Source organism: Larus michahellis, chromosome 4 (genome assembly GCF_964199755.1).
Source record: "Larus michahellis chromosome 4, bLarMic1.1, whole genome shotgun sequence".
In the NCBI taxonomy this organism is placed as follows: Eukaryota; Metazoa; Chordata; class Aves; order Charadriiformes; family Laridae; genus Larus; species Larus michahellis.
Genome location: NC_133899.1, coordinates 33,780,283 through 33,805,902, shown reverse-complemented (window position 1 = coordinate 33,805,902; position 25,620 = coordinate 33,780,283). Strand labels below are relative to the sequence as shown.

At 36.0% G+C, this 25,620-nt stretch overlaps 1 protein-coding gene across 3 annotated transcripts in view; it reads left to right on the top strand.

Moving 5' to 3' along the window:
- The window catches only part of KLC1 (kinesin light chain 1), a 48,357-nt gene that overhangs the window by 9,609 nt on the left and 13,128 nt on the right, over nt 1-25,620 (top strand). For 2 of the 3 annotated variants that reach the window (XM_074583868.1, XM_074583869.1), the window contains exons 2-12: nt 9,745-10,006; nt 13,441-13,671; nt 15,788-15,866; nt 17,791-18,016; nt 18,529-18,616; nt 19,346-19,447; nt 20,103-20,276; nt 20,425-20,524; nt 21,402-21,451; nt 21,540-21,607; nt 23,063-23,171. In XM_074583868.1, the coding sequence (XP_074439969.1) occupies nt 9,746-10,006; nt 13,441-13,671; nt 15,788-15,866; nt 17,791-18,016; nt 18,529-18,616; nt 19,346-19,447; nt 20,103-20,276; nt 20,425-20,524; nt 21,402-21,451; nt 21,540-21,607; nt 23,063-23,171 (1,488 nt within the window). In that variant the 5' untranslated portion in view covers nt 9,745. Of the gene's footprint in view, nt 1-6,405; nt 6,460-9,744; nt 10,007-13,440; nt 13,672-15,787; nt 15,867-17,790; nt 18,017-18,528; nt 18,617-19,345; nt 19,448-20,102; nt 20,277-20,424; nt 20,525-21,401; nt 21,452-21,539; nt 21,608-23,062; nt 23,172-25,620 lie in introns of all 3 variants that reach the window. The other variant, XM_074583870.1, reaches the window with a different exon arrangement.

The following is a 25,620-nucleotide window of genomic DNA, read 5'->3' as shown; positions in this document are numbered from 1 at the left end:
TGTTTAATGGAGTAGAATTAATCCCTTCTCAATACTAGGGATAATGCCCGAACTATTTAATTGTGCAACTCTTTTTCTGTAGTCATTTTGGAAGAATTAGATTAGTGGGTTTGTATTTTATGGTTTTTTAATGGAAGAATAAGCAGGGGGAGGCTACTTTCCCTAGAGCTTGAAAGGAGACTACACAGTTTGTGCATCTTAATGTGAACTGTTAGATAGCTTCAAAACCAGATTTAAGGATTTGCTAAACCTAAGGGCTAGTGTGTGCTGAAGCAATGTTTGTGGATGTTCCTTTTATGTCTGCAGAAGAAATTGCTGGTTTTCTCAGTTTGGTTCAAATAACCCTTCTCGTCAATGTCCTCAAGCATGTAAGAGCAACGTAATCTGTACTTACAGTAAATTGTCAGCAAAGCTTCCCACATAGATCCAATAATGTGAGGCAAGATGCAGCCTTCTCTGCCCTTCCTGCATGCATTTTTAAATGGTTATAGGTATGCCATAAAAAGTAGATTTGGTTAAGATTATAGGTCTGATGTTACCAAGTGGAAGCTGATGGGGTTTTTTAATGTATTATGGAAGTCTGATTTGATGGGTACATTACTGTGCTTTTATCTTGACTCTAAATAGCACTTAGGTAAATAGATAATATAAATGGATGCCTACTTTGATTAGTCAATTAAACAGTTCTTTCCAAAAATAACAATGCAAAATGAAAGAACTATAGTCAAGCTGAAAAAAACGTTTTGTCTACACTATTGACAGCTTAAAATTGCGAGACAAGTAGCTCTGAAAACACTTTGATGTTACTGTACCCCTCTATTCCAGTCCCAAAGAGACACTCTCAGCAGCTAGAATCAGTCTATTAGAAATGTCTTACCAAGACTCAGGATTCACTGAAGACATGGTTGCACAAGTTAGCAAGTCCATGAAGAGCCAAGTACCATTTCCACACAGAAATAAATGTAGATTCTTGGAATATTGAGGGTAAAAACTGTAAAATTTGATAACGATGGATTTGTAACTCAAACTGTCTTGACAGTATTTCTTTAAAAATACAGCCAAAATTTCCTTTAAATCCATTTAAAGTAGGTAATTTACGAAGCGTGTCTTGGTAACTACGAAATACTAAACTACAATACAATTTTTTTTAATAATTAGCCTTGATTTTTTTCTGATGTGTCTTTGATTCTTGTGACAAACATATTTAATAACTAAGGGTTAATACAATGACTTTTTCAGTGATTCTGCTTCTGCCGCATTTACGCGTGTTTATTCTGGCTTTATGTAACTGCCGTTAATACAGTCATGATCAGTTTGTTAAAATGATCCGGTGAGGTGGGCTTTGAAGCACAAGGCAAATCCTGTGTGGCCTAGACTGGTCTATTGTGTCAGCGCTTTAGCGAACAGGCAGAATGCTCTGCTTTCTTGAGGTCTGGTGGTGGCTGCTTGGAAGTGTTTATTAGCGCTCACAAGAAACTAAGTGCCAGCTTTGAAGAAGGTCAACAGATGCTATTTGCTGTTGACACAGCAGTAGTACAAAAAAAGACAACTCCCTTGCTCCAAGGGGTAGGAGGCTTTGCGATTTGCAGTCTGTCTGTCTTCAGAAATTGCGTGGACGTAACTAAAATTAATAAATTGGCATTAGAGCTCTTTGCCCAAGACTACCAAATGGTGGAAGAGGTTTGTGTTCAGTTTTATTATTCTGGAAAAGAATGGGGTTTTGATCTTGCCATAGGTCTGAGGATATTTAATAAGTATGTTGGAAGAGTAAGGAAGGTATGTGCCACCAACCTGTAGCAGATGATAGCCTCAATTTACAGTTAATAAGCATGTACCTTCTTGAAAGTGATGTGGTTCCTCTAGACTCCTGACTGGGTCTACTAAACTGCCTTAGGCACATGCCTGTCAGATTTCTCTTGCACTTGCTTCAGCTTTGACAGAGAGTAATCTCTGATGTGATAACAAATGCATAGAAGGATCTCATTTCCATCCAGCTTCATTTGAAACCTGAGATGTTAGAAGGGTATTGGATGTACACAGAGAGTAAATTTTTCTGTTACATGCTTATGATACATGTGGACTGACTGTAGGATCCAAACAGATGCCACTTTTCAGAGGAAGGATTTTAGCATATCCTGTCATTTTAGGATATGTTACTATTCTGTGTTTTAATCGCTATCTATTTTTAGTCCTTCAGAAAGGTAGAATGTAGCGGGTGAGACATGCCAGAAAATGGATACTTTCCCTTGATTCCTTTTACCCAAATAATGGGGGTAGGCATAGTAATTTGTAGGGGGTATCATCTGAGAGTCTTTGTGTGCTGCATTATCTGAGCAGGAGGAGCAAGGTAAGATTTGGCCACAGTCTCTGCAGCATTATGGAATTCCAGATACGGTTGAATCTAAAAGAGATTTTTGGAAGTAGATTGGCAGGTCATCTGGATTGTCTGTGGTTAAAAGGATACAGGTTTGACTGTATCATGATAATTGAAATGCTGGCTAGTAGCTAGTGTTTATTCAGTGGAATACTGTCAAGGGATTGACACCAGAATAACCTTTTCTTTAAGAGGAAGAATAATCTTTCTAGTTACAGGACACTTCTATGCCACTGAATACTTTTATACTGGATAAGGGGTTTTTACTGAATTAACTGTTTCAGCAGGAAGTCATAATTTTAATGTAAGTACTGTACTTGCTACAAAAGAAGGAAGACTGAAGGCTGAAATTACTCTGAAGGTTTTTTTGGCAGTTATCCTTGAAATGTTCAAAAGTATTTATTTCAAAATAGTGTTAAGATTGCTACTTATAACAATGCAGATATGATTGCTAAGAAATAGTATGTGCTTCATTAGTGTTTATGTAGCATGATATAGAAATCTAAATAAAAGGACTCCACAGCAATGCAAATCTTCATAGCTTGTGCTTTCTTAAAGGTAGTTGTCAGCATCACCCTTGCTACAGGTTTTATAGGAACTATTTTTGCTATAATCTCTTTTATTAGCAAATGTAAGTTGTTAACCTGCTTTTCTCCTTAATAATTTTTAATCTTCCAAAAAATCCAAAGATTTCCCCTGAAAGGTACATTTTTATTTTTTTTTTAATAGCAAGTTGTGGCATTAAAAGATTCCAAGATTTATCAAGGCAATTGTACAGTGGCTGTGTTCTTCAGCTAAAAAAGTACATAATCCTCTTCACTTAAACATCGTTTAATGCAGTAGATGGGCTTATTGATAGCCATTGAGATTTCTAGAGTCTGACACAGTGTTTTTCAGAGGTGGATGCTGTTGTGTAGAGGTAGAACACGAGGCCATGCAGCCTTTTCCCATGGATGGCGTGTGGAGAGTAGGCTGCATGTGGCAGTCTTAATAGAAAAGGAACAGCCAAGTTAGTCCCATGGAAGTCTCTGCCAGTATTCTTTTTCTTTTTGGTGTTTTACGCTTTCTGATCAAGGTGTGCTATGCTTTTGGGGAATTTCTTGGGAAATTCATGGGTTTACCTTTATAAATGGTAAAGACCTTCACAAAGTCCGAGCGTTTGTCTAGCTTGCTTACCAACACCGATGTCTTGTGATGTTAAGGTTCTAGGTCAAATTGAAAACATGATTCAGAGCTTTTCTTAGGATATGCGCCCTTAACGTTAAATGATTACAAATGTCTTTTTTATAGTATTTACTTTGCATACCATAATTTTGAACCAAGTGGGGCAGACTTCTACATTCAGGGTTAGCTCTGAGTTGAAGGCTGGCAGGAGGAGGACAATAAGGTTTTTTAAATGTAGTTGCTTGCTTGCTGGAACTTGATAGAAAACGTGCGTCCAAGGGATTAATTCTTTTTTCACACTGTGTGCTGTAAAGGACTTCTGATAGCTTAACGTTGTCTGCTAGTCACGTGAAACTCCATCTTCTTGTCTGCTTCTGGTCAGTGATTTACAGTCTCCAATATGTGCCACTAATTGTTCTCACTGAGTTATTTTTAAGGTAACTTGTGTACATGTGTGCTAAATTGTGAAGATGCTTTCTGAGATCATATATTTGGAAACCCAAGGCAGTACAGAAGTGTGGCAGTATTCTTTTTATAGAACTGGGTCAGCAAGTGTACCTTGAGTCTGACCTCCAATAGGACACTGTTTGCAGGTGCAGTTCAAGATTTTCTATTCTGTAAAGGCTTATACGTGGATTCAAATATAGTACGATGAAATGAGTGATAGATAGCATTGGCAGTTCATCTGCAGTCCTGAATATGTCAAAGAAAGAGAAAAAGCTATTCTCTTTTCTTTTGTGGTGTCAGTGATGAATGTATTGGAATAAAATTCCTGAGCAGAAAGGATCATTTTAATTAAAAGGAGGGCAAGTGAAACAAAAAGAGAAAGATTATAAATTTCCTTATGTATAGCAATATGATTTATGATAGCAGACGTGGCCTCAGAAAGAAAGAGAAATAAACATCTTAGATTAAGAAAAGCTATAAGTAAATGTTCTTTCAGACCTAGAGATTTCTGACTGTAAACCGTAACAGCAATATATTCAAACTAGAGTGTTTCTCATCCGAGTGCTTTTACAAATACCTTTTTAAGTGTATAAAAGACATCTGTGGGTGATTCATCCTCGCCATTTCTGACCAGCGTGTGTCACTGAGCTGCCTTGTTAGGAAAGGGTGCAGTTAGTGTAGCGTTTGACGTTCCTCGGCAAGCGTTTGTCTCTTGCCTTTGGTGATTTTCTTTTTGTGCTTGGAAGGCTTGTGATCTTTTGAGGACTGTTTGAGAAGGCAGTTTTCCACATTATGAAGATTAGCAGTTAAAGCAGCTCGTAGTATTTCAAGATGGTGTGTTCCATGATGTAATGAGATGTGTTCTTGGTCTGAGCAGGGAATTAATGACTTGTAATTTGCAGCTAATACAAAATGAAACAAGCACATGCCAGATGTAGGACACTGAGCCTTGCCATTTAATTAAGGAGGAACTAAGAGTGAAATTAGGGTTAAAAGCCCTGAATAGACTGATTATTGTTACAAAACAGCAACCTGATAGAGTTAAGTAGTGCTTGTAGATGACGGGGCCTGCAGGTATGGCTTGGGCCAGTCTTGTAATAGCTTTTGCAGTTAGGAAGTTTATTTGCTTTTTCTTTTATGCAGCCACATTGTTCTGTAACGTTCAGCTATCCTACCTGCTATCTGTATATTCAGAGAAAAAAGTTAAGGGAGAGTTTGATTTGTCACAGCAGTTTACAGTCTTTTTTTTTTCAATTGTATTTTAAAACAGTAATGATTGGACAATAGACACATTAAAAAATTATCTTCCAAGCTTCTAATAGTTGAAACCTGACTATGAAATAATTAAAATATCAATATAGAAAAAGGGATTTACAAAAGTAAAAATCAACTAGAAAAATTGGAACTGTTTTATTTATTTATTTATCTTTAGGACCCAGGAAAAAAAAAATCATGTGGATTTCTTAGAAAAATGTTCTTCCTTGATAAATTTTCCTAGGCAAAGAAGGATTCATACAATTACGTATTATGGCTCAACAATTCTTTGAGGTGATCTGCAGGGAAATGACACTTGTTTAGAAGTAGCTGAGTAGGAAAAGCTATTTATGCTTGAGAGCTCCTTAAATACAAGTTGAAGAGCTTAAGTAGCTAGTTCTGATGTGTTTATGTCTGTAGGAGAATTTAGGCACAAATTGTGATGTTAGCGTTACTAGTGCAATTGGTTTGAAAGTTTTATGGATAACAAAATACATAAACTGATTAAAGATACAGCCATTTAAGTCGTTTGTATATGATGAGATTATCCCAGCAGTTACATGACTGAAAGACAGTAGGCTTGGCTCTGTGGCTCTGTTTTCTTTATGATTTCTTTGGTTCAGATTCATGCTATTCTCAGTCCGTTTCTTGAACTGGAGTTCGTGTTATAAAATTCTGCAAAAACCACTTTAGGAGGTGTCATTGTAGGACTTTTTGTGTTTGTCTGTCCAAGCTCATTAATTTTTGTGTTTAAAGAAAATTGCTTGGTTTTTTTTTTTTTTTCAGAGTGTTGGAAAGCGTTAAGTGACTTTTGTACTTCAGCATAGTCTATGTTGTAGTAAATAAACCAGAAAGGTAATACTCAAGATTTACACAGGCACATACTTAATATAATACGTAAATTGCTTAAGCCAGCTGGCTCGTCTGTAACTCCGGCTGCATTGCATATTTTATTCCCTCGTCCAAAATTCTGTTTTCCAACTAAACCTTTGTGCATGTTAATTTTTTGTTTTGTTTTCAGTTGTACACTGAATTAAAAATTAGTGTTTGAATCTAGAATTCCTGTTCTGTATAACAGGTAAAATTTGCAGTGCAGTGGACTGTGTACAGGATAAAACTGACAGGAGCTTAAGAAGCCTTTGACTGTGCCCTTTTTTCTTCTGTAGGGAAAAAATAGAGGAAGAAAGAACGTTTTTGAAAAGTGACAGTAGAAAGGCATGGTAGGTTTTGTCTCTTTTCCTCTGTATACATGCATGTCTACATCCTGCATACAAACTTAACTTCTTTGCTTCCTGTACGGGGTTTGCTGCCTCAGGGTATGCAAAACTAATTGTATGATTCTGAATTCAAATATGGTCTTGTTCGATGAATAGGTAATGCCCTTATGTAAAATATATTTTTTTTAAAAATCATAGAAATAGCAGTATACCTCCATGCTACTTATAAAAGATATTAGATATTTATTTATTAATCTTACTCCTACAAAGAATCAGATCTGATAGCACGATAAATTACATGTTTGTTATCCCCCCTTTTTCTAAATAATTCTCCCAAGCACAATCTATAAAACTCTGAACAACATTGTCCAAATTTTCTGAAATGTTTTACACAGAGATGATTTAAACAGAGACCCTGTGAAACCTATGCAGAAAGATTTGTTCCTTTCCTGTCAGTGGGAGAGATTAGAATTCTAACAATTTTCATTAGAGGAGACTTGAGAATCTCTCTTCCCAGCTGTGTTGACCTTCAGATCAATCTGTGTCTTTCTGTAGCTTTTGACGTGACACCAGCTCCAGTACAGTTGCTTGTAGTGGTAGCTCTGAGGCAGTGAAAGCTTATAGCTACATTTGGTTTAGAATGAGGTGGTTTAACAATCTAGTACACCAGATTAAGACAAGAAGGATGTATTTGTAAAGCACGTCTACTGTTGTGATGGGCTTTAAGTATGTTTTTGCCCCATTGGGTTTAAATCTGCTTTTTCTTTCTTCAGCAGCTTCTGTGCTGGCTTAGCCTTCACTAGTTGCAGCGTCACTGTGTTCAGACAGAGCTGTATGCCTCTTTCTTCCTTATAGTAACAAGTTAGTGTCCATTTTACACCTTAGATGTAATTGTGCACACAGATTTGTCTTCTGGCTAGATTTATGTCAGATAGTTCCCAGACTGCTTCTTTTTTGCATGAAGGCATGACCATTGCAAGGCCTAATGTATTTTTTGGTATTACTTTCTTGGTTTTGTGTATTCTTTTTGTAAATGGCTGTTAATTTACATACATTCATCGCTGAGAAATCATTTAACTTCTACTGTGGTGGTTAAAATGTGCAGTTTTTTTTTAAAAAAACATTTGTACGTTCATTACGTGCACACACCTGTCTTCCATCTTTGGTGTAGAATGACTACAAAATACCAAAGCACGCAAAAGGAATAGCTACCGCAGTTTACATAAGGCAGACGAATGATCCCATGCTTACTTTGGAATGGTGTATAAAAGCTGTAGGTATTCAAAAGTCATATTTCTCAGAACTTCTAATGAACATGGACCTCCACTTTGTATTCGAGATGTCCTCTGCTGTTTTTATTTCCTTATGATCAAAGGTTTAGTTCTTTGTATTCAGGATGGAAGTTAATTGAAGGTGTGAAAGCATGCTGATGATAATTAGGGTTGAGCTGTATGTTGAAGTTAGCATAATCCATAACAATTTCTTATACGACTGTGCATGTTAGAAGTGTTTAGTTATAAATTTGATTTACATTGAATTGCAGTTCATTTTTATACACAATTTTAGAGAGTATGTGCTTTAAAATGTCATTTAAGCATTCTGAGTAATAGTTCTCAGGTTATAAATGAGAAATGTGTAAATACCATTCTGCTCATCAGGTTTTGGCGAGTTGATTTCTGATGCCATGCTAGATTAGATGTTTTATACAGATTTATGCGCCCTGTATTACATACATATATTTGTGAATATGAAGTTCTTGTATTAAATACTGGTAAAACCAAATTCACTGCTTCCCTAAATTATCTCTGTTTTCAGACAATATATTATTATAAAATAAACCAGTGTAGTGTACAGCTCTTTTGTGACAAATGGATATGCGTGTTAAGTGTCGTGTTGCAGGAGGTCATAACAGAGAGTTTAATTTGAGTGTATATACATGGAAAGAGCAATCTCCTTTTTTTTCCTTTCTTTTTTTTTTTTAATTTAGTACAAGAACATCATGACAACAGCCAAAGGATGTGCTCTTAAGTGATGCATATATGCATGTTCCTATAGCACTTTCATTCAAGATTTAAGTGGTTATTATTTTTTTTTTTACTTTCTTCTAAAACTAGACTTGTTACTGTACAAAGTTTCAATACAGTTTAGCTAATTCATTTTAAATGTTAGGTTATCAAAGCCTCCCCTAGTGTCTTCATATAGATATGATAATTTATTGCTTTTAAAAAATGTTTCCTACTTTATAATAAATTTGTACTTTCTGGTACATGCAAAGATATAAATATCTTAAGTATAAAGGAGCAATTCCTCAATTCTTTATTTTCATTAGCGAACATTTTTCTGGTGACACTGAAAAAGAATGAAGCGATTTCTTTGTCTTCTGTTTGTATTTTTACATTGTTATACTTGTTTGTCACTTCAATAACAGCATATATAAAGTTACCTGAGTTTCTAAACTTTTTTGGGTCTTCATTTACATTTAGTAGAGGCATTTATAAACATCCAGAAATTGCTATCCTTAATGTAGTGCGTGAGGTACTGACAAAATAGCACAGTGAAATGTTTCTTGCAAGGGCTGTGTTATACAAACTGTTTTTTCCACCATGAGACAGCTGTTGCAACTTCATTAAACCAGCTGCATCTAGACCTGTAGACAACTGAATGTCTATATGTAACTGTAGAGCTACAATAATGAGTGTAAAATAGTCTTAGGGGGCAGCTGTTATTTTCGAAATCTGTAGTGATAATAGCTTTTGCAGCCCTTGGAAAAGGATGAAGATTGTGTTTCCTTCTTACTGGAAATGGACTAGTCTTCTCATTGACTGATTCATCGACCCTTTTAGAGGGTTGGATGGTATTTCTTCTCCTCAGGCTCTAGCTTGGGGATATTTGTAGATCAGTAGCATCTGCAAATAACTATTATAGTGAATCTTTTATACACCAGCTACTTTCTTTGCTTTCACACATCCTGGAGATGCAGCCTGATTTTTCACTGCTCATTACAAATTCTTCTGCCATATTGTAATACAGATTTTATTTTCAGTTGTTGTTTGGCATATGGATTGGTGTTAATATTAACTCTGGAAACAGAAGCTGGAAAACTTGAAACACTGTTCAAACCCAGGACTTAAACACTATGAAAGTTGTGCAAAAACATTATTACATTCTGAATATACATTTCAAAATCCTATGTTTTAAGGACTTCTTAAAGGAAAGCTTTATTCATTTATAGAGAATTGCTTATTTTATTTTTACTTCTGTGTTAATTAGCTTACCCTTCCATTTCAGAATGTATGAAAACATGTCCACAATGGTGTATTTAAAGGAAGAGAAGTTGGAGAAGCTCACTCAAGATGAAATCATTGCCAAAACTAAGCAAGTGATTAATGGACTAGAGGCACTGAAGAATGAACACAATTCCATTTTACAAAGCTTACTTGAAACACTGAAATGTTTGAAGAAGGATGATGAAACTAATCTGGTTGAAGAAAAATCAAACATGATCCGAAAGTCACTGGAAATGCTGGAGCTTGGCCTTAGTGAAGCACAGGTAAAATTGCAGTAGAAATAAAGCCTTTCAGACTTTGAATGAATTTTTGGTGTAAAAGAAGTAAATGAAAGATCGTTATTTGACCTATAATTAGAAATTTTGAAGTAAATAGAGATCAGTTTTGAAGGACTAGCATTTGCCTTACTGAGTATTAGCAATGTGCTGGGATGTTTATGTTGTTATTGTATGTTAAGGAAAAAGACTGCTTTACTTAATAGAGGTGGACACTGCCTGTCTTCCTGTGTTACAGAACAAATTATGCATGCAGTATTAAGGTATTGAAGCTCATAACTGAGCTCCATTTTACTTCAATGAGAAAGTTGCTATTTTCTGTTTGGACTCTTCCACAGCTTTATGCAGGTAATGTTTGAGCATCTCAAGAACTGAGCATTGGCATCCTAACTCTAAATTGTTGCATAGGGAGGTCTCACAGATAAATGAATTTGCTCCAACCTTTGTCTCTGCTGTAACCTTAAATTCGTATTTTAATTCCCTTCCCTCGGGAAGGAAATAAACCTCCCGGGTTTAACCCCAGGCAGCATCTAGGACCACACAGCTGGTTGTGCAGTTCTCCCCAGGAAGGGCAGGGAGAAGAGGGAGAAAATGAGGGGAAAATGAAAGGAAGAATGCTCGTGGGTCGACATAAAGACAGTTTATTAGAATAAGAGAAAAAGGAAAATAACAGTAATAATAGTAAAAGACTATACAAGGTAAAGTAATACAACACAAGTCACTCTTGCCACCTGGTAAATTGGTTGCCCAGCCTGACCCGAGCAGTGATTGTGAATCCTTGCCCCCCCCGGCCAGCCCCCATTTATATGCCGAGCATGATGTCTGTGGTACGGAATATTCCATTGGCCATTCCATTATTCTGTCTATGCTCCTTCTCAGCTTCAAGGACTTTTTTCAGCTTCCTGTAGAATAGAATAAACATCACCTGGCAACAACTAAAAGAGTATGTATTATTGATAGTCCTTTCATACTGAATCTGAAATACAGCAACCACTAGAAAGAAAATTAACTCTTTTCCCGCTGAAACCAGGACACCTTGATTCGGAGATTCTTTATAGTAGTTCACAATACTCCTGGAGCTTAAGAATCTCTAATGAATGTTCTACTAAACAAAAATTGAATCTAAAAACATTTTAAAGGTTAAGAATTGAGTACAGAATCTAAACAGCTTTCACTCGTGTTAAAGAAGGGACTCTGAGCTAATTTCTGTGAAGTATCTTACTTGGTGAAAGTATCTCGTGCAGAAGATGAATGAGAAGATGCATATTTATTCAGGATGTCAGGACTATATTTACAGTCCAGCTTTAGAGTATTTTGTACTAGGTCAAAAACCTGAAATGATGTTATGTGACATAGTCATAAGTATAAAATGGCAGAGTGTTTGCAAATGAGTTGAAAATGCCAATAACTTAATTTTATCTTTATAGGCTTTATGTTGGTCTACAACTGTGCTTGGTCTTCTCATCTGGATCAAGCTATTATTATTTGGTGATAGGGAAGTTGTGTGCATCGGATCATGGTAAATTGAGGCTTGAGAGGATGAACAAATATGGGTTACCAGGCATGGGAATGTTGAACCCCTGGACATTATGGTACAGACTGTCAAGCCTTAGTACATTGTACAAGCTTTGATCCCTTGTATTGGAAGAAAATACTAGAAGATACATGGAATAAAATTGCAATTGTTGAGTTACCTTTAATGGGTGTTTGTAGAAAATCTGTGAGTGAATGAGTAGCTTCTCTTTCCTAACTTTGACACGGTTAGTCATGGGACTCCAGAGAGCTAGTTCTGATTCCTGGCTCTATCGGATTCAGCAGCCTCAGTTGCAGATGTTATTGCCGCCTTTGCCCCACGTGGTATTTTGTGAGCTGTGGTGGCAAGGAGCCAAGAAGTCTGCATTTACTGCCTTTGTTGGGAAAGCAATTACACTGCTTCAGACTACTGCCCTCGGACCTAATAAGCCTACTCTCCCTGCACACTTTGGGTTGCAAATATGTAGGGGTTGTCTTAATTTAAATTAAGATATGGAAATATTTTGTACATGTTTTTGTGACATGGATGTAGGTCTGATGACACATGTTAATTCCATGAAAATGAAACTGACTTTGTTGAAGAAGTAATCAAACTTCTCTTTCAGTTAATTCTAGAGAATAAGATTACAAAGGATTTTAGTTTGTCATTGTAGCTTGTAGAATGTTGTTTGAGTATGTTGACCCTATTATCGCAACTTTCCTAAGTATACTTTCTGATGTTACAAATGCCACTGTTTGAATAGGCCAAATAATTTAAATTGTTAACAATTTTGAATATGTAAATAGGTAGGCGCTGAAGTCTGGAGATTTGGACTGGTATTAGGAAATTATACCTGGAGTTTTATCATACCTTTATAGGAAAAAGTAGTTTTCAAAGGCTTGATGGATTTTTTTGAAACCTGAAATATCAGCTAAGGACACTATCTGTTTCACAGTAAATATTTAGTTTAAAAAACACTTCAAAGTAACTTTGTTTTAAAGAAACATGAAATTGAGGAGATGAAATACTAATAAGTTGTGCATGTCAAACTCATCTAAAAGAAGATTTTTATTATCACCAGTTGTCCATTCTTACAAGGTGTGCTTTCTGGAATTGCTATTAGCTGTTCTACGTGTATCAGTGGGAGATTACATAAACAGTGAAGGGGGAGTATCTTCAGGATGTAGTGGCTGGCTTTCACTTAACAAGCTCCTTTTTCATTTAACTTTGCTTAGCAAAAAAAAATAAATAATCCAAGTAGACTGCTTTTATGGCGGTTCTAGTTCTTGTCCTTAATGTGCCTGTTCAAAGACATTGAATGTCTGCATACTCAAGGTTATGATATGTATATCTAAAGTGCTTATATAGATTGTATGTTGCGTTGTGCATTTACATCTCAGTAGTATAATTGTCCCTTTGAAGTATTATCGTTATGCTGAGGTGTTCATGCTTATGAACTGTAAGCATCTATATGAATCCTTTTCTGTCTGAAAGCTCTTAACTTAGAACTCTGTTAGTTCTTAGGTTATTTTTGTGATCCTTCAAGTTAAAAGTATTACTGCTCCTTTTAATGTTAGTGGAACAGAGATTTCCATTTCGGTAATCTAAATCCTAACTGAATTTTTTCATATAAAGATTATATGTAAACTTCAGGGAATTCTAAAACAATTTGAATTCTGATAGCATCCTGGAAAACAATCATTAGTAGAGAGTTTCTCTAAGTTAATTCTGGCTAAACAATGTTAAAGAGTTCAGAGGAAAGGTGAGAACCAGATATATAAAGAAGAGAAATCTGAACGTTTACCAGATTTCACAGCTGACATAGGTTTTAAATAATAAAAGGCTTTTATGTTAAATACAGAACTGCATTCTAGAGGAAGTACGTCATGTGACACCTTCTGCTTTTTAGGTAATGATGGCCTTGTCAAATCACTTAAATGCAGTGGAATCAGAGAAGCAGAAATTGCGTGCTCAGGTTCGCCGCCTATGCCAGGAAAATCAGTGGCTGCGGGATGAACTAGCCAACACACAACAGAAACTACAGAAAAGTGAGCAATCTGTGGCTCAACTGGAGGAAGAGAAGAAACATCTAGAATTCATGAATCAATTAAAAAAATATGACGATGATATTTCACCATCAGTAAGTAGCTGTAGAGTAGAAAGCACCTTACATTTACGTATGTGTTGTAATCTGCCTAGCTACCAAGAAATGACAGATATAAGCTTTTTATTTGTCTCTAACATAAACTTGTCATTAAAATGCTTACCTTGTACCAGTGTCACATAGTTTGCAGAAAGATTCTGAGAGTTCCGGTCATTCTTATTTTAAGAGAGTAAATGTTTTACTGTCTGTAGATAATAAAATACATATCAGGGTCAAAAGCCATAAATACTTATTTAGTATCATATTAGCTTAAAAAAAAATAGAACTGAACTTCAAGCCAGAAATTTCCTGCTGTAAATTCAACAGTTAAAATAAGTGGGAAATGTAAACTCTTAGAGATTCTAAGGACATAGGGGATATGGCGTATTTTGACTGCAAGAAGAATATTTTATTTTTGTGTAGTGAAATCAGTGTGTAGCTTTTATATCTGTTGAGAATTTATACTAGGATAGGATGTTATTGAATCCCGTTTCATGACCTTCTGTCAGACATCATGATCGTCTGTGTTTTCAGTCGCGTTTAGCTATCCCATTGTGTTACATATTCTTAGATTCAGAGAGAAAATGGATAAAATTTTAATTTATGGAAGTAACTTATCACTTAAAATTACATCTGAATTATTTGCCCTTGTTATCCTTTTGTTTTGTTTTCTTAAGTTAGATGGCACTGTAGAGATATACCTCATTTTGTGCATTCAGACTTTCTCAGCTGTGTCTTGGAAAGAACCGTTTTTCATAACCAATTATTTCAGCAACATAATGGTTGAAAATGTATGCATTTTAATCATGCTTAACTGACTGCTTGACTAAATCCTTTTTAACATATTGTCAGTAGTGAGAGTTGTTTTGGTCAGTTGCACATGACACATTTCAGTGCTATTTCATGAGTTTGTATTTGTAGCTGAATACTGCCTGTGAAGCCTGTTTAGAAAAGGGGTAGGAGGAGGGAATACTGGGATTTTGATGTGCTAACTATTGAATTGTAATCTGCAGATGGCCTAAATAGCACCATTATTTGAAGTTTAATTAGCAACCAGGGTCAAAGTAAGCAAAGTTTCTAGTTTCACTAACCATATGGACAGCCTCTGCTGTTAGCCTTTGAAAATAGTAAATTTTATATACTTAGCATGAGGTTGGAATCAGCACACTTGAAATTATGGACTTCCCATCTGAGATCTAGTCCCATCAATCTGCTGGTTTTGTACAGCACCCACTTTGCCACCATTGAACTTGTATGCCAGCAGCAGCAGTTGCCTTTTTCTCATCTTTGGAAAAAGGTGTTGGATGGAGAGCCACACAAATAGGAATGTGTTCTGCTTCTGGGTTTTCTCCTTACTGAGATTAACATTTCTGAGAACTTCAACTATTTGTACTGTGTAAACTCCCCATTTAAGAAACAGGATTTGAGAGATGATGTGTTTCTTTATTTTACATGATTGTGGGACTTGGGATAATCTTTGTATGTTTAAAATCAATATACACTGATGGATTGTGCAGAAATTAATATGGTTTCAGATGGAGACTATTGGAGATGAACTTCCTTCCAAGTATTTTTTTTTTTCTTTTGAGCCCTACAGATCACGATTGCAAAATCTGTTATTTGTGCAGAAGTTGAGTACTCAAAAATTGAAATGACAGAATTAAAGTTGCTGGTGCAGCTTTATTCTCCTTCAGGAGATTAATCCCATTATTCCTCTCCCTTGCTCATCTATAACTGCATTTATGTCTAAAAAAAGTGCAGTGGACAATTCTGTATTCTGTAGCACTCACTCTTTACTGGGTGCTTTCATTAGGTATAATGTGTCTGTAAGAATAGCAAATGTGTTCTTGTGTGCTTAAATTGAGACTGAAATCTAGGAGACCTCATTTCTATTCCTGGCTCTTCTGAAGGTGTCCTGTATTGTTTTGGGGCAGAGTATGTAAATACATTTGAACATAAGACCTTCATTAAACTCCTGCGAGAAATCTTATTCTTGGCAATTTCTAAGTTCTGGGTGTGGGGTTTTCCTTTAACGTTGCTGATTAAATGGACTGTCCCTTTATGCCTTCGATTTAAGTGTAACTATTTGTTTGGGTTTGGGGTTGTTCTATAGGAGGATAAAGATACGGATTCCACCAAAGAGCCTTTGGATGACTTATTTCCCAATGATGATGAAGACCAAGGACAAGGAAGTAAGTGCACTTCAAGTTACAATGTTAGTGTATTTCTGCAGTGCAGAATATAAAGATGCTCTTTACAAAAATGAATCCATGCTTAGGGTCCTCTGGGACACAGTGGAGTGGTGAATGCTGCTGCTAGAATAAGGAAACCAGTCATTGACATACATTCTGTACATCTATATCTATAGAACTGGGGTGTAGTTTTTTAAGGAGAGTTTACCAGCTGTTGTAAAGTTCTTGGGACTGACTTCAGTACAGAATTGGTTCCACAGTCTTTACTGTGAGCCTCAGAATGGAAAAGGTTTGTTCCAAGTGACTGAGGCAGATTCTGAAACATTGAAGCATTTTGATGGTGTGCCCAGGTGGTTGAATTCTGTTAATGACTTTTTTAATGATCTGATTTAACATTTTGGGGCAGGTTTCAGTATGAAGTCATTCTTATATAGTGTTTCGTCCTTTGCTAAGATCATCTTCCTTAGTTTTACTACTTATTCTAGAAATATTGTCTTCAGGTCAGAAGGGCTGATGAATATGCAGTGAAGTTTGAGGTAGGGGTATGGTACTGTGGTTGAAAGACACCATTAATAGGGTAAGGCTTGCGTAGTGAAATCTGTTTTTTGTATGGGTGTAAAGCTGATATTATATAATGTATTGATATTGTAGCGTATGTGCAGTGTGCTAGTAGTATAATGGTTCTTAGTAGACAAATGACTTCAGAAAAAATATCTGAAGGGTCCCACCTGTGTAATCAGCAGAGTTTCAGTTTCCTTTATGGGCACATACACAAGATACACTGCATGCTTGATAGCATGGTAAAGCTATCCGTAGCCAGCAGTGGAAGGAAGACTTGAAGAGTTTAAAGTAGGTTAGCGTTGACTATGCTGAACTCATCCTTCCTTCCTTTGTAGCAGGAAAATTGAATGGCAAAGCTGTCTATATATCTGTGTAGTCCATCGACCTTATTTTGCTTTACAGGAGACAAAGTTGAGATTTCAGTAATTTCCTTGACCTCCAGGAAAAATACTGAAATGCTTCAGTGCTTTGGTAGGCAGTCATTGTGAATGTAGGCTTGGAATTTTATGATTCTACTGACATAAAAAGGTTCCCGCTTGCAGTGAGAGTGTGTTTTGCTTAATAGAAAGGAGAGAAGAAAGTCAGGCTCACAACAGGAGTGCTTATCTTGTGTGTTGTCTAGAATTTAATGAAAATGAGTAAGAGGTAATTTTCTGTCTTCCCAGAAATCTCTCAGGTGAAGAGAAAAAGAGTAGTAGATTTGGGGGAGGAGTGAGGGCGTGGGGGTTGCAACAACCAAAGGTTAGGAGCTACTGGAAAATAAGTGGCTAACCCTGAAGGTTGACACTGCCTTTGGTGACTCAGTGCCTTTTCTCTTGCACCTGTTATTAGCAGCATCCAAGGTGTTTTAATCCTTTATGTGCCAACCTTAAGTATTCCCTGGTATAGCAATCAAAGGGAAACAAAAAATTTTGTATGTTTAGAGAAGGAAAATAAAGGAAAAAGGACAAATCATTTGAGATTTTCTGCAGGTATTTGGCTTGTCTGTGTTAATGTTCCTTTCCATAGGGAAACATCGATATTTATGAGTGCAAAGTTATGATTTAATCTTGAGAATTGTTAATGATTTGCTGAGCTGAAATAGTTTCATACTTCCTTCATTGGTTTATTACATTTGGCCATTTGAGCTAACAGAACTGTAAAATAATACAATACTGGACAGAGTATGGAGTGTAAAATGGTCATATTTTCACTGTCACTGTTCAAGACAGTACAACTGCTGTGAAGTATGTTTTAATAGTAATGCTTTGTATTGAAGAAATAAAATTCAATGAGTCTCATTTTGTGTCATTGAGCAGTAATGTTAGATGGTTTAGTTACAGTCATCTTTGAAACAACCTGAAATCTTTTGAATTTCTTTCAGTTCAACAGCAGCATAGCAGTGCAGCAGCTGCTGCCCAACAAGGTGGCTATGAAATTCCAGCAAGATTAAGGACCCTTCATAATCTTGTTATTCAGTACGCCTCACAAGGTAGATACGAGGTTGCTGTACCTCTCTGTAAACAAGCTCTTGAAGATCTGGAGAAGACTTCGGGTCACGATCATCCTGATGTTGCCACTATGTTGAACATACTTGCTTTGGTGTACAGGTTTGTATACTGACATAACTACGTACCAGTTAAATAAATAGTTAGTGTTTGGCTGCAACCTGTTAATGTTCAGACTAAAATTTTTTGACAGTTGTATTGTTTTCCATTCCCTGTTTTTTATTAAAACCCTCAAGAGGGTCCTGCAATATTTATATACGCCATATACTTCAAAGTCAAACAAGTTGCTGTATTTTCGCGTGTGCCTTGGTTTTGGGAGTGAAGCTGGTTTTGATGCTTTTCTTTTTTGTCTGCTGAGGGGGCATGTCTTGATAACCCACTTACAGATAATCTAGAGGTATAAATTCGACAGCAGCGTAGAAGTAGTGTGTGCTAGTCCTCAGCCAGCAAACTGCTTTACAGTTACAGGCTTCAGGTTTTTACTTCCTGATTTCTGAATGCATATTCAGTTACTCTTTTTTGTGCTAGCATCTTTAGGCCAGTACTGAAGTCAGCTTCATTTTTGACTTCCTTTTCTGAATCCCCAGTATTAATTATGACTCTTTAAAATTTAGAGACCAGAACAAATACAAAGATGCAGCAAATCTCCTGAATGATGCCTTGGCTATCCGTGAAAAGACTTTGGGCAAAGATCATCCAGCGGTTTGTATACACGCAATATCATATTCTTAGTTGTGTTTTTCACTGAATTTTTTAAACTCATTCTAATATTAAACTCAACAGGAAAGTTTTTAAGACCTGGCTTATCTCTAAACAGTACAGGTAGGAGGCCACAATGTAACATTCTTGTTTTCTCTTAAATATTTAATGTACATTTTGAGCGCTCTATTCAGTGCTGTATCACCACAAATGACTCGCACATACTTGATTTTGGATTGCATGGATGTTCTGTGGGAAATTAATTTGGGAAGATTTTAATTTACTTACTCAAATCGCTTTATTAAACTCGGATTGAAGGTGTACTTCTGATTTGTTTTACTGCTGCTTTTAAATGAAACATAAATCAAGCTTTTGTACTTACTGTTTAAAATTAATGTGATATCTCACTTCACATAGCCTGAGTGAAGCAGGGCAGCTCTGAATATAGATGTGAGAGGTAGCTTTGTAAGAGAAGAATGTATGAAGAAAATGTATGCACTAGAGGACATTTCCACAAATGAAGCAAAAGTATTTCATGATTTGGGATTTTTTCCCTTTCTTCATTTGTGTATGTATGCATTCAATAGTAATTATTTCTTCATTTGTACGTTTCAAGAGGTCTACCCTGTGCATGGAAAATTTGAAAACATCAGTGCATTGCAGATATGTTCATTTGTCAGATATTTGTATTGGCAAATTCCAGTGTAATTAATATTTCTCTACTGTGGACAGGTGGCAGCAACTCTAAACAATCTTGCAGTACTTTATGGTAAACGGGGAAAGTACAAAGAAGCTGAACCGTTGTGTAAGCGAGCTCTGGAAATCAGAGAAAAGGTATGAGTAAAAGAATACAGCACCTTTGAATGGACTTTTTGAGGCAGGGGGCAAACTTAAACATTTTTACTTTTTTTTTTTATGTTTCAGTTGGATGGATCTGACAGATAAACCACAAGAGTTAGCAATGCACTAATAGTCAGCAGCGTCTGAAATTCAAAACAGTAGTAAATTCCAGCAGTCCTACCGAGCTGTTGGAGCACACTGGGTGTATTCTAAACTCTATATTTTATAATTCACTTTCTTTACCTTTTTTTTTCCCCTTTAATAGTTATGTAATCTTTGATTTGACAAGAGCATTGCAATTAAAAATGAAACATCATTAAATTTTTTAAGTTCATTATTCTGTGAATATCTGGATATTTATTCCAGTATTGAGACTGAATGCCTGCATCTTCGGGCTTCTGTGTTTAATACACTGCATATAATGTTGTTACACTACTTAAATTATTCCTGTTATGAATTGTTCTGCAGCATTCTTAGTTTGCAATATAATTGAGTAATCTTCATATCTTTCAAATGCAAATTTTGCTTTTGTCATCCTCGTGTTGAATTGATGAGGAATAAAAACCAACGGGTTATTTCTAAATGATGCATTTCTAAACCCTGATATGATAATTGGAGAATGTTTTAACACAAAGTATTTCATTTTCAGGTTCTGGGGAAAGATCACCCTGATGTTGCCAAACAATTAAATAACTTGGCTTTACTATGCCAGAACCAGGGTAAATATGAGGAGGTTGAATACTACTATCAGAGGGCACTGGAGATTTACCAAACCAAACTGGGACCAGATGATCCAAATGTTGCGAAAACAAAGAATAACCTGGTAAGCCTTTTATAAAGTAAATTGAAGAAAAAGTAAAATTTTCTGTTGAATTGAAATGCACCTTTATTCAGCATGTATTGTGTTTATTATTTACCAAGCTAAATAAAACAGTGTGCTGATATATCTTTGGGGTTTTTTTTGTTTTCAGGCATCCTGCTATCTAAAACAGGGCAAATTTAAGCAAGCAGAAACTTTATACAAAGAGATTCTCACTCGCGCTCATGAACGGGAGTTTGGCTCTGTAGATGGTAAGAAGCTTAGTCCCTAGATTTGAATGTATGTTTCATTTTTGTAGTTATTATGAAATAAAATCTGCAGGAAGTTAATTGTATCACGATTAAAATTGTTTTCTGCTTGAGGTAGACTTAAAACGTGAGATTACAGATGCATGTAGATTCATCATAAGAAAGCATTTAGATACAGCAGTAACATTTGATATAAAAGGAGAGTTTTACTTATATGAGGTAGACTCGGTAGGTTTAAGTTTTAAGAATTTTGTATCTGGCATAATTTATCTTACGCCCAACCAAAACCAATTTTAGTATCTTTATAGAGGCAGAAAAATGTATGTCACTTTACAGTCACAGAAAAAGTCAGTGCAGGATTTCTAATGATATAATAAATATATTGTTAATGTGAGTTCTCTGTTAATACATTTAAAGAATGTGGAAAATACCCTTAAATGGTGAATTACACTATACATTGAAGTCAAATGCATTTTATCAACTATAAATCACAGTGAAGAATTTTCATTGCATTCCATGACAGTAGCATATGCACCACTTATTAGATGTCAAAATGGTTGTTATGATAAAAGAAATAAATGCATGTTTTCTAGCACAGAACTAGGTACATGACAAATCAATGTCAGCATATAATGACTTCAAAGCTTCTCAGAAGTACCTGTTTCTAAGTTCAGATAAGAAAAGAAGACAAAATGGTAAAACTGTAAGAGGTGCATGTTTTATTTATCTGCTGCTTGTAGTAGGGACAGTAAGGGGTTTTTTTTGTGGTGGTAATAGTATAATTCTCTGGCTCACAACTTCATTTCGGAAGAGTGAAAATCAAACAATGAATACTTTGTAGTTTTGTACTTCTATAATCTATTTTCTTCTGTTTCATCAGATGAAAATAAGCCTATTTGGATGCATGCAGAAGAGAGGGAAGAATGCAAAGTAAGGCTGTTGCCATAAATCTTTTTTGTAGCTTTTACGATTTAAGTTACAAATCAGTTATTTTTCTTCAATGTTACTTTTGTTTTAGGGAAAGCAAAAAGATGGCACATCTTTTGGAGAATATGGTGGCTGGTACAAAGCTTGCAAAGTTGACAGGTGGGTATTTTCTTTACAGGACAAAGCAGCAATAGCCCAGTATCTAGAAATGCCGCATTAAAGCATGTTTAAAAATGAAACCAAACCAGCTACTTGTTCAGGATTATAAAAACTGTAGTATTAAAAATTCAGGCCCCAAGTCTGTGTTTCAGGAACACAGTAGCAGTTTTTAAGTCCCAGGGCTGCTTTTACTCTAGGCTGGTTAGATCTAGTGACATAAAGATTCACTACTTGTGTTCTTGGCAGTACTTCACATGGAAGCATAGGTCACCTTTCTTTCTTTTTATACTGCTGGTTGGCATATGTGCTCTCCCAGCCCCAGCAAGACCTCTAGAGAGGGCCAGAAGCAAAAAGGAGACTGTGCAAATAACTGAGCCTTGAGTTTTCTAGCTGGCACAAAAACCAAAGCTAAACTGCCACAATTCAGCATTATTTGAGTTTCTAAACCTTGAAGAATATAGTTTTGTGTGAATTAAAACGTATATCTTAAAATGGAAGAAGAGAAAAAAGGACTTCAGCTTGGATTATGTGTGGTGAAATATTTTTTGTTTGCTTTAATTTTGTTCCTTAACTGCCTTTTTTTTTTTTAACATGCAGGTGGTACAATGTAAGAAAAGACTTGCACCTAGTACTGATAATATTCAGTGAGGGGTTTTTGTTTCTTCAGTGTTTGAATTCTTGTATTTAACAAGCAACAGAACCTTTGTACTGTTGAAATCTGCTCCTTTTTCTCCATCCCGAACTCTGGGTGCAATACGTTTTGTTGGTTTGTTTCATGTACTTGTTCATTCCAATGCATGAGGAAATCTTTTCTCTGCTGTTACTGGAGCAAAACTTCAAGCAACAGTACTGTGACTGAGCTAAATCTCATTGTGTCACTGAAACAAAAATGTCTTGTAGTGTGAGACTTGATAATGAAATGTGCGATATTTTTTTCCTCTTTATTATTCAAGCGTAGTTTGAATGCACAGACGCTGCAAATAGGTACTAAGTAAAAGCTGATGAAAGGAACTGGTAATTCGTTTTGTGACTAAGACATGCTGCGGTAATGGTCACTCTATGCATGAGTAAGCATATTTTCTGGAAGCTTCACAATTATTCGGTTGGGCACACTCAGATTGAGCTAAATTTTCACCTCGAGATGCATCCGAGAAACAAAAGGATATAGCACTCTAGTTTTTTCTCTTGAGCAGATCTAGAGGCTAGTTACTAACTTCCAGTTTCAGGGCTGGTGACTAATCAGTGTGAGCCATTAATGCATATTGAAAGGCCTTAACAGGCTTTTCCATGTACATGAAGTATGGTATATGTATTTCAAGAGAGACTTACTAAATATGAAAAATGTGATAGTTACTATATTAATTTAAGTTTTCATGGTTTGTGAATTGAAAAGAGTTTAGTGTGTGTGTGTGTACTTATATATATATACACACACTTTTTTTTTTCCTGTAATAGTCCAACAGTAACAACTACCTTAAAGAACCTTGGAGCACTTTACAGACGACAGGGCAAATTTGAAGCTGCTGAAACATTAGAAGAGGCAGCAATGAGATCTCGTAAACAGGCAAGTATGAAAATTTGCCTTAATGATATTTCTGCACTGTGGTCATGCAGATTTTCAACTTCAGTATCTATTGTACATGCAGAATATATAAACTTTTAGCTAGTCAGTGTCTGGTGCATGGTGTTGCCCTCTAATTTCAGTCTGAACTAGTGATAAACTGATACTGTCTTAATGCTTGCAAACTGGTTAATTGCTAGGGCAGTGGCACCGTGTACTAGAGGCATGATTCAAATTTGGAGTGAAATTATGTGGAAAGTGGAAGAGCAGAAAACACTGTGTTGGCCAGCATTCCTCAATTGGCTACATGTCCTGGGAGGGAGACTGCAGCTAGGAGAAAATGGAGAGTTTCAGTTGATAATCTCCTTTCCCAGTAATGCTGTTCTACTTTTAATAAGGAACTGTCAAACTTATAAATGTTCTGTTTCTGCATATGACTGGCTGCAGCTTGTGCAGACCTTCAGAAGACCATTATAAATTTGACCGTTGCTGTTTTGTTTAGTTTTGCAAACTGATGGCATGGGTATTACGGTTTAAGGGAGGACTATAATTCTTTTAATGTGGAGGAGTTCTCTGCTGTCTCTGTGGTCTCAAATCTGCTGTTCAAGTAACCCTTTCTTACAGTCATAGAAGGTAGGAGAGTGTTTGTTTTGGTTGGGGTTTTATTTGCTCTTTGTTTTTCCTTTCCCTTTTGGATGATTTGATACAATATCTTTTATAGAAGTACCTAAGACTGGACAAGAAAACAAAGCTTGTCAGTCAGTTTTAAAATGGAAAGCAAAATAAGAAAATGTTAGTGAATAGAAAAAAAAAAAACAACTTGCAAAGTTCAACTTTAATATTGTTTTTAAGCAATAGTAAATAAGGTTTGTATTTTTTCAGAAGTAGTTTGTTTTTTGTTGTTTTTTTTTTCTTTATGTCCATGTAAAATTCTAAACTCAAATTCTAAATTGAAATAAACTGACTTAGGTGACAGATCGTATCTTTATTGATAACGTACTGGGTTTTATTGGTTATACTGATTTGAAGTTGTATTCTAAAGAATGATACTGCAGTGTTTGATGTATATAGAAACTGATTTCTGGAAAACGGAGAGTGCAAAAAAGTTCCTGGCAAACCTCATGCTTTTCTAGTGAATTCAGCAACAGTTCCCTTTGATAGAAGGTGGCGTAAGTTCTTTCTTTGACAAAAAATGATGGAAAACTTGTGAGCGTTTGCCAAATAAGTGGAATTAAACTGGTAAGAGGAAAATATGAATCTGGGAGAAAAGTTCTTCAGCAAAGAAAATTCAAGGGTGGGGGAGAAATAGCTCATACAGATACTTTCTTTACTGAGGATGATTTTCATGTGCTTTTACTGAAGGTTCATTTTTGGTGAGTGTCTCATTCAGATGTGATTTGAAGATAAGAAATGAATGTGCACTGCATCTTAACATATTTGCTTTGGTTGTTAGTTTTACTGTTGCCATTACATGGGATAATTTTTTAGTGTGAACAGATACAGCCAGGATAAATAGGGATAATATAATAGTAATAAGAAGACTGGTGGAAGAAAACTTTAGCTTGTAGTTACCTTTGTTTCCTTTTTTTTTTAATGTATAAAAACAAAACAAACAGAACACCAGCTTTTCAAGTTCAAATTTTTACTGTGAAGCTTGGAATTGATTATTTGGGAATTAAGGATGGGAGGATCTTGCTATTGGAGAAGTCTCTTTTAGAGTCCCTGTTTAATCACCCCACTTCGGGCTTGCCAGTACCACTGGAAAAACTGTTCCTTGTCTCCATTTTCCAAAAAGCCTGCTGAAGGCTTGCTGCTGCTACTTCATTTTTATTAAGCATGCTTCAGGTTTTCATTGGTTCATATACTACCTATACTATCATGCCGTAATATATCACATTATACACAGCACTAGATTTGTACATGTAGGAAGCAATGCCATCTTACTAGCAGCGTTTAACACTACCTTTCTATCCTGGGCCATTAAAGTAAAGGAGGACAGACAGGGTTAATGCATGTCCCTTTTTGAGCTAAAAGCAAAGAGGTACTTTTGTTCCCAGGTGAGGAAAAACATCAGTCCTCCACAGCTCTGTTCTCCTTCATGCATTTTTGTTTGCTTTAGCTGCTGGGATGTATATGCTAGATTTTTGAAGACCAGTGAAGTTCTTTGTCCTTAATCTTTCATGACAGAATCGAACAAACCGGGAAAGTGCAGTTCCTGCCCCTTCACTATTTTTCTTTTTAACATGTGAGGTAAATGAGAGACAGTAGCTTTGGAACAGAGCCTAGAGGTTGTTTATATGATACATGACCTCCTCAGTGGTGATTTTAAATCATTTTACGCTTCTCATGTTCTGTGCTGCTGAAGGGTTTGGTGCAAAAGCTGTTTTGAGCCTATGCTTCTCTACTGTCTGAGAGCTCTAGCCACTCTTCTGCACCATACAGCCATGTGGAA